Raw genomic sequence first — 10138 nt, 5'->3', positions numbered from 1 at the left:
TAAAAATTTGATTCATTATTTCGGCGTATTTAAATTACCCTAATTGGTTGAGGTTTGGAAAACTACATTTACCAAAATTTTGCAACATTTTTTTAATCATACTCGTATATTATTGTGATGATTGAGGGGCCTCCAAATTCATTTGCCTCAGGCCGTAAAAATCCTTAGAACGTTCTGGACGTAATAATAAAAGTATCAATTAACTAATTCCACCGTCATCTTTTTTTTTTAAATTCGGCGTTTCCATTCTCTTCCTGTTATATTCCAAGTATAATACATCGGTACCTCAACATATAGAAAAGTTTTGCAAATTAATCTCTTGTGCAGAGATAAAAAAAAGTGGCGTTTGTCGTTTTTGGAGGAGAAAATTTTCATTAAAATAGACACGTTCACCATTTTCTAGGCACACACTGAGGTGTGTGACGGTGAGCAAAGGGGGTATGGAGGGGAAATTGCCCTTCCCTATCCATAGCTAATAAATATATTCATTTTTAACGAAATTTTAATTAGATCCATACATGATCCAATATAAAACTGCTATACAAAAAGTAATCACTTCCTACCTAATGACACGGTTCTTTTTTTTATTTTTGTTTAAAACGCTAGTTTTATTTATTTATTTTTTTAACAATACAATTTTACGCGAATATTTTTAGCGTATCATGATTTTTTTTCTGTGTACACCTACCTAGAAAGTTATAGTTCAAGATCATAAGATAAGAGAAAAAAATGTACCTGTGAAAGAATTTGAAAATACACTAAATGTTTGCGCTGGGTACATGAATTTACATTACGTTCATTCCGGTCAAAGATTTGCGTATTCACTTGTCTTGCTTAATGACCGATTAGTGGTGTGTAATGTAATTATGTAGCAAAATGATATGGAATAGCTCAATCGGAAGCGTTCGGTAACGCCTAGCAAGACTGTTGAGCTATACGGGTAAACGGTGGGCAAAATGTGTACTCGTTTTGTGTGTACTTAAGACTGCGGACAATAGGAACTAATAGGTAAAACAATGGTGATTAAGATGGAAACTATGTGGCTGTATTGCGAAAATCAAATAACACACACTAATAACTCACAGCAATATTGAACATTCAATTAAACAATAATAATAAACGGCTCTTCTGGCCAAACAACATGGTTCGGTAAACAAAAGTATCAAAAAAAACTTACAATATCGTGGAACGCAAACTGGCCAGCTGCACTACCTTTGATCTGGTTAATGAATCACACCCGCATCGAAAACAATAATAATCGCGACGATAACAATAGAAATACGAATTGCAGCGATTCGCGCGCGTACAATAATGATATATATATATATGTAAAAATAAAACAATACAAACGGCGTTTAGCGTACGTGATAAATTATATTATTTTGAAATCAATTACGGGCCAGCCGAGCCGCTATATAGCTACGAACACCAAAAACTTACGAACTTCCACCGGTCAGGTCGATGAACGTCGCGAAGAGCGTCCCGTATAATTAAAAGTCGTATAGAAAAAATAACAGATACGCGGCCATTATGTGACGGCATGTGGCGATGCCGGTAGCGCATTAACATGTACAAAATTCGTCAACTATCTAATAACTCACGGCAAACATGGTAATGTGCTATAATGTAATAATTACTCTATGGTATGTACGCTTCCGCGAAATGTGGAACCCCTAAATTATAATTTTTATAAAATAAAAACCCTACTTCGGGCCTCGCCCGTATTTAATATAATAAAATAAAATAATTTTCTTTATGAACGCTAAAGCCTTGATTGAATAGTTCAAAAATGAATTAAATTAATGAGTTTTTCTTTTTAACTGTCCAAAGTTATCGGTATTCGGCACATAACATTATTATAATTTTATTATTCTTATACGCAATATGAGGGAAAATACAATAAAAAATAAACTGTTTAACTTTTTGTTGTAACTGGGTATATATTAACATATTAAATAGTCGTAGTAATCGTGTTATATTGTTATTTATTGAAAGTCAAGTTATGGAAAATATTTTTTTCAATTAAATAGTGTAATCTTTTGCGTCCTTGTGATCAAGAATAACATTTAATAAACAGTTTAAGCAAATGTTGCGAGACAATAACGGTTCCTCGTTCCTAATGAAATTTTGGAGAAAATACTATAGCCGACCAGTTCAAAAAAAGCTCACATATTGATATTAGAAATAAAGAGATAATATAAGAGAAATAAGATAAATAAAGAATTAACTTAATTTTATGTCTTCTTCTTCAGAATAGCTGAAATCCCCCAAAAAAACTTATTTTTCTACTTCTCAAAAGTTTTTGTTGGAGAATAATTATATAAGTAGATGACGATGTATCAAGTGATACTGACAATATCTATGATGGTCAAACAAAAGAATGGTGACGGTCCATTAATACGCAACACGACTTATTAGATATTTTCTGGGATGATGTAAAAATAATTTAAAATAAATGATATAAAATTAATTCATACTAACGCTTAACAATATTATGTATAAAACACTTAAAAACGATGATCATCACTCAACAGCAATACATTTAGTAAGTTTTAGTCTGATAAATAATTAATTAATTAATAAATAATTAAATACACAGTAAAGTTTATTCATAAGGTTATTTTGTATAAAAAATAGAAAACATTTAAGGTAGGTTAGCATACTACACCTATGTAGTAGTGATAGGTTACACGAGTACCAAATACAAATATGAAAAATTCTGATCCACAAAGCCCTTTTTTAGTATTTTACACTTTACAATCATTAAAATTATTTCCTATGCATATGTGGGCAATAAAAATTATAAATAATTTAATATAAGACCAGACATTTTAGATTTCCTTTACAACCATTATAGTATAATAAATTACAATGATAAAATTATTAGGCAATAAAATATACAGTTTATGAAAAAAATTGAATACGTCATTAAAGTTTTATAGTTAGGTATAAAAATAATGATAGTCATACATTAACAATCAAATGAATACTGAAACATAAAATATGAATAACTATAAATGTATAATTAGCACATTTTGTGAAAATTAATTTTATTTTGAACTTAAAATGCCTGTAGATTTTAAAAATTAAAAAAAAAATATTATAAATATTGATTTAAATATTATTCAAATACCAACATAGTTTTTAACCATCAAAGTAACTTATGCACAATTGTGTGTAATTATGAAAGTAATGGTACTTTCAAAGTATAATCTGTCACTATTGGAGGATAATTTAATATTAACAATTTTTATGAAAACTATAACATAAAAAAATCTTAATAAATAACATATAATTATGATAATACCATACTATTACAATATTTTAAAAAGTTGTGTCTTATATGTAGATTCCTGACATACAGTCTAGAAATATTGTAAAGCTAACAAATCTATATTTTTTACTGACAAGGTAAGTAGGATATTAAATAGGAAAAATTATTTCCATAAAAGTGTCTTAATTTTTAGCTCAAAGAGTTTAATCATTTTATTGTAAGTTTTGTAATAATAATCTTAATATTAGTTTTAAGTTTTAGTTATATAATATATTCTGCAGCATTTCACACAATGAAATAAAAATAATGAATACTGGCAAAGTTAATTGTTTATTAAAATATAAATGCAATAATAAAAATAAAATAACCATTTATTTTTTAAAAACATTTTATTAACATTTCTTTTTTCGGAAATATTGTTGAGCATACATAGAAATATTTTTAAGATATTTTCAATTTCTTCAGAATAACAATAAAAATCTGAATACTTAAGTACAAATTTTGTTTTCCATATTATAATAGTGTATGGATACTGTTAAAATGTATAAGGAATGTTCCTTTTTATGAGCAAATTAATTACTTTTTGCCAAAATATTATTGTAATTGTTTATATAAACCTAACTTAAACATTATAAAAACAATTAATAATTTTTCCATGGTAGGCGGTTTGAAATTCTTTTAAAAATAACAACCATATAACAATGATATAACTTAAGTTTTAAATACATGACTCTTTAGCATTGTGTAAAAGTTTCTTGAAATTCTTGTCTGTATCATCAAGATCAAGGTCAGATGGCCTTCTGCCATTAACCATAGGTGAGTTCTAAATAAATTGAATAATATTATTTTTAACATACTTATTAAGTAATTAGTAAACTTTAAAATAAAAAAATATTTACAGATCTAGAAAACACCATATCGTTTTCTACAGTTGACGATCTAGAAATAGTATGACTGGATGGTGAATCACTTAACTCTGCAATATCATCATTATTGTGCTCTAAACAATGAATTAACAATTAACATTTTGTAATTTAATTTATTTGTAATATAATGCAAAAAAAAAAAAAATTCTAAAGTGTGTTAAACTTTTATGATTTTAGTGTTTTTAAAATTGTAAAATAATTAAAATATATGTTATTGTTACGAACACTTGGTTTAAACTACATTATTATTTTTATTGGAAACATTTAATGAGATCTTATTAAAAAAATACAATTTTTAATTAATTTTAAAACAACATATTAAAACTGATACTAATGAAAAATTAACAGTTTAAATAAAAGTTATTAATTTATTTGAAAATTCCAGTTACCTATTTTATCAACTATTTGCCCAACAGAATGACTATTTGATATGTGTGCGTGTAACCGTGTAGCCCAATGATCAGTGCTGTTGAGAATCATATCACGCCTTTGATAAAACAACATATATGCTGATGTTGTGACCAGAGAAGTATCAGGTATTGGAGTAACTTTGGTGTCATCAAAGCTGTACCATTGTTTATCGTATGGGTTTTTGCAAAATGCTAAAAAGAATGTGATAATTGTATTTATTAATTTTAGTAAATTTATTATAATTTTTTTTATTATTTATTATTTACCAGTATAATGCCCACTGTGAGGATCTGATCCATGATGATTACATACAGCATATAGATCATAAAGGTTATGATCCTGTATAGAAGACAATCGGCGAGAAGCTGGAGGCTTTAATGGTACCCTTACGTCCCGACCTATAGCTAAATGTGGGGTCATATCAAAACTAAATAAAGGAAAATCTACAAGAACAGAGAGTTTTGTCGGTTGCCTGTAAAAAAAAAAAAAAAATTAAAAACAAAAATTATTTTCAAATAATAAAAAGATTGACAAATAGTTAAAGAATAATATGATAATGTGATTTATATACCTGCTATTGTGTGAACGAGATGATGGTAATGAAAGGGATTGTCGAAATCGTTTTAAATGTACTACTAAAATATCAGGTAAAGTCCATAATCCAAGTTTTTTTACCACTTCTTGTTTAAGATTGCACTGGGGACAATGCCACGCGTTTTCTGGTCCTAGTACCTCTTCTTTAGTATACAACTATAATTTTTAAAAATAAATTAGGTATCATATTCATTATACTCTATATAAAATATAAAAATAAATATTAAGAATAAATAATCTTTCATTTATTATAATTGAATTTTTAAATAAAATACTAAATATTAAAAATAACATGTACTTAGTATAAACAAAAGATAGGAGAATCAATGAGCGACTCATTTAACATAGATTCAGGGGTTAGACAAGGTGACGCCTAATCAACAACACCGTTCAATATTGTTTTACACAAGGCTGTAATAGATACGATTAAAACAGGAAGCATTAAAAACAAGACATGGCATATATGCGCCTATGCAGACAATTTAGTAATAATTGCAAGAAACAAGAATGCCACGTGAGAAGTCTATCATAATATAGAAAATAAGGGACAGACGATAGGTCTAAAAATTATCGAAGAGAAGACTGAGTATATGAGACTATCTGCAATTGAGACTTACCGTAGAGTGCAGAACATTACGATAGATCAATATAGTTTTGAGGGTATAAAAGAGTTTGTGTATCTTGGATTCTCCCTTAATAACAGTAATAACATGTTGGAGGGGATTAAAAGACTGAGCATACTTTGCCAAAATCACACATCTCAAATCAAAACTGCTGTCTACTAAGATGAAGCTTAAAATAAAACTTATTCGACCTGTAGTCTGCTATGGAGCTGAAACTTAGACACTGTCAAAAGCATACTCCAACAGGTTAAAGATACTCGAAAGAAAAATACATGGAGCAGTGAATGAAGAGGAAAGATGGATGATACAGACCAGCAATGAAATAGAGCAGATTTTATAAAACGAAAATATAGTAAAATTTAAAAAGTCATTCAGTATCAGATGGTTGGGTCATGTGGAAAGAATACCATAACGCATAATATTGGCAAGAATAGAAGGAACCAGAAGACAAGGACGACCTAAGGGTAAATGGATAGACAAAGTAAAGAAGGATCTATAACAGATGAGCATATGGAACTAGAGAAGTATTGCTAAAAATCGGAACAAGTGGAGAAGAGAATTTTTTGGATTCTAAGGATCACTTTGACCTGTAGCGCTGTAAAAAAAAATAAGTTATAACTTACATCAAAACACTGTTCAAGTGTAATAGAAGTCTCTTTTTCAGAATTTAATTTTAGTTGTTTCACACTAGCATGTTCTTCAATTTCTTCACAATGATCAGCAATGGTTCTAAACAATAAAAATTAAGTTAAGTATTAATAATATCTTCATAAGTTATGATTAAATAATAATAAACTAATAATACTATTGCACTAATATTGTATACTTACGCTTCTTTTGCATGGAGGTTCCATTCAAGAATTAATTTAACATGGGGTTGATCACCAGACATAGCTAATGCTTGATCAATTGGATCAGTAAATAGAGGTAATTCTACAGTTGGATCTAAATACTGTGGTACTTCACTTGCGTCAGATAATCTTATTCCAAACAATGGTATATCTTGTTCAGTTGTTAATATATCATCATGTAACATCACAGCCATCTCTTTGAGTAAAAGTTTTTGAAGATCTTTATAAGATGTTTCACGGCATATTTGCATAGTAAAGGCACTTCCAAATCTTTCAGATAAACAAAAGAATTCAAAAATGTAGAAGAAAAATACAAATATAAATGTTTAAAGACAAATACCTTGAACACTGATCTTCAACTACAAGAATATTAACCCAACATAGTAATAAGTAAGGTCCACTCTCATTGCTGCAATCATTCAATTTTGGAAGTTCCAAACAGTATAGAGAATCTGATTCTTTTATCATAGATGCCGGCATAGAATCTAATCAGAAAACAGTATTATTAAATCAATTACTATATATAATTATTTTAGTTATATGTATACCACAAAAGGTTCGATTGAAACCAATATCAGTTATTTCGGTAACTAACATATGTTCTTGATAAATACCAGTATATGACCATAATAACTCTCGAAATTCAGCTATACTACTATCTACTGGAAGAGACAATCCAAGTTTAACCTGTAAAATAAATTATGATAGACATATTAATGTTAATTACAAATATTCTGAAATTAAGGTTAATGTAAAAATGTATTTAATTAAACTAAGATTTAAACCAAGAACCTAGTTCAACTTACATCTCTTGGCTGTTGTGAAGTATAAATAACAGTAACAAAAATAGGCATTGAATAACATTGTGGTACAGGTATGGATATACATAGAAATGGATCAAATGTATTGGACTGCCGCATACAGCGCGGACATGTTAGAGAAGATTTAAATTGTGCTTGAAAAACATCATGTATAAAAGATTCATTACAGCGTACATGATTTGCAAGTGTTTCAGCAGCTACTTGTTCATCAGGTCTTCCAAAGGTATTCTAAGAAATATAAAATGATAAGTAAAAAAATCTTAATAAACAGATAAAATCACTTACTCTAATGGTTTTATATTTTTTTTTTGTGGCTGTATTTAAATCTTCATGAACCTTATCCAATAGCCATAATAAGAATTCTTGTGCATCATGCTGATTATTGCCTCTATATTGAGTACCATATTTGTCTACAATTGACTTAAATTGATTTGACATGTCTGGATCATATTTACATAGCCATATGGATTTCAATAATAATGCCAGCTGTTCAGTCATCTCACCACGTGTACCAAACTTTTTTGAATTCAACTTATTCCTTCGAATCAAGTCCATTTTATATTGATCCATTACAAAATACCTAATTAAAAAAAATTAATAGCTATTTGTAAATAAGTTTATTTTCAATTACTTATTATGTATAAAAAGTTATACATTCCAAAGGTATTTTATTTTCAAATAAATTAACAAGTACCAAGAATTTATTTTAGTGTTTCTAGTTAAAAATAATATATTAACACATTATGACTTATGTTTATGATTCTTTTGTTAAATTCAAAAAATTACATGATAACGTACATTTTCTACACAAAACATAATTTTATATTCAACAACAAATAATAGTATAAAACAAGTTTCTTACTTGTATATTATTTATATATTATTAAAAATATGATGGAATTTCAGCAGTATTATCAAATATGCTAATTATACATTCTATTCAGTATTTATATTGTTAAGAAAATAATTTACAGAATTAAACTTGAAATTCCAATGTTAGATTTTTTTATTTTAATTAAATTAAATTAATTTTAAACTAAATATAGTTATTATTATAATAAATCATAAGACAAAAGTATGTTTATAAATATGGACAAGATTATATTTCAATTTCAAATACCAAATGGGTTAAGTTTATAATTATAAGCGCTGTGGACCTATTGGGGTTTAAAGCTATTATTAATATTAAGTATTATAAATGGACTAGGCTAGTTTATAATTTTAACGGTGATTTTAAAGTAAAGTTAAAAAAAAAAAAAAATATAGAAATTCATTGCTTTTTGAACTTTAAATGCCAATAAAAAAAAAATCTATTTGATAATTTTCATAATGTTAGTTAAGACCTATATTTAGCATTATAATGAGATTCAGAGAGGCATTAATAATTTTTACAGTTAACTAATAGATCATATAATTTAAAAAAGTTTTTGAAATTTAAAGGGATTGTTTTTTACATTATGTTAGCTTAAATAATTATTTGTTAAAGTAAAAATAAATATTTTTCAATTATTTACTAAATATTGGAATACATCAATAAAAATTATTGAAATATACTTATAAGGACTAATAGACTTTAAGAACTATAATAAAATAAAAAACTATTTATTATAAACTTTAAAAATAAATTTCACTAAATTAAAAAAAAAAAAACCCTAAATATATGAAAATACATAACTATTAAAAATCATATAAAAGATTTAGACATATGCCTACTTAAGAATAATCAAAACGTAATTACCTGGCTAGAACATCTGTATGACTTAAGCACTGCAATACAGCATTTATAAAGCATGTATTACCCTGGTTTCGTAGACCAACCACACCCGGAACCTTGTCGCCACTTAAAATCTTTGGAGTTTGATAGGAGTTATCGTGGTAGATGTCTGTCGACGATCGGGAAACATAAGCATCATATTTGGAACACAAATTACCCTTGTCCTGCTGTATGCCAAGATAAGATAATTTATGTAACATCTTCCCAAGTACTTTGTTCCATGATGACGGTTTCCTCAGCATAGACAGTTTCAGCCTAGCCTCGTCTACATCCCCTGGCTTAACGTGTTTGTTACGTATGAGGTCACGCTTTAGGGAGAAAGACCGCTTAATCTTGGACGTTGGCTGAGTGGAGTCCTCGTTGCGAGTCATGTTGTGGGTTTCGGTTGAAGTGCGTTTCTTCAGCAACGATATCTCGTCCATGTCGAAACGCCACAGACCGGTTTTGGTAACATTAGAGTTATATTGTAAGCGATTAAAAATTAAAAAAATTTTTTAAAACAAAACAAATTAACAATAGTAGTTGAACACACAAAATAGGAAGTCGGCTGGTTAATATGTACACGGTTTGTGTCAGCTAGATCGCTGCGGGCAGTCTTGCAACGTCTGATGGACGGGGACGCATCAGAAACCGATCGACGCGTCGATTGAAGTGAAAATTAGCAACACTTTTCAACACTAGAATATCAAAATACAAAATAACTACTGTGTATCGTTCCACGGTAAAAATTATCAACTCGTTATCGAAAAACCTTCGGAAACCAGTGTTGCCGCCTGGACTACTAGACAGTCGACGACGACATAATCCACCCGGACACGATAATGGTATGTTAATAAAAAAAAAAAAAAAAAAAAAAAAAAAAAA

The 10138-nt window shown here is 28.4% G+C and overlaps 1 protein-coding gene across 1 annotated transcript; it reads right to left on the bottom strand.

Moving 5' to 3' along the window:
- Positions 1-3931: 3931 nt before the first annotated feature.
- Positions 3932-10016, bottom strand: LOC112686131 (ubiquitin carboxyl-terminal hydrolase 43). Its single transcript, XM_025558286.1, has 12 exons — positions 9239-10016; positions 7786-8080; positions 7486-7728; positions 7228-7366; positions 7020-7164; positions 6659-6949; positions 6452-6557; positions 5183-5361; positions 4878-5083; positions 4590-4802; positions 4174-4274; positions 3932-4097 (listed from the first exon to the last, which is right to left on the bottom strand). Exons 1-12 carry the CDS (start codon positions 9694-9696, stop codon positions 3993-3995), a joined length of 2481 nt encoding a protein of 826 aa, XP_025414071.1. The 5' UTR covers positions 9697-10016; the 3' UTR covers positions 3932-3992.
- Positions 10017-10138: the final 122 nt, after the last annotated feature.

The sequence above is a fragment of the Sipha flava genome, unplaced genomic scaffold, assembly GCF_003268045.1.
Source record: "Sipha flava isolate LNK unplaced genomic scaffold, YSA_version1 2_pilon_pilon, whole genome shotgun sequence".
NCBI classification, from domain to species: domain Eukaryota; kingdom Metazoa; phylum Arthropoda; class Insecta; order Hemiptera; family Aphididae; genus Sipha; species Sipha flava.
Note: the sequence above shows the minus strand (reverse complement) of the source record. Positions and strands in the feature narration are given on the sequence as shown.

Bases quoted from the DNA above. Each gene is read 5' to 3' on its own strand.
- LOC112686131 (XM_025558286.1), bottom strand. From the start codon at position 9,696: ATGGACGAGATATCGTTGCTGAAGAAACGCACTTCAACCGAAACCCAC. The intron at 8,081-9,238 runs GTAATTACGTTT...TTTTTTAATTAG, and splicing joins CATACAGATGTTCTAGCCAG to GTATTTTGTAATGGATCAAT. The intron at 4,098-4,173 runs GTAAATATTTTT...CAATTTATTTAG, and splicing joins ATATGGTGTTTTCTAGATCT to AACTCACCTATGGTTAATGG.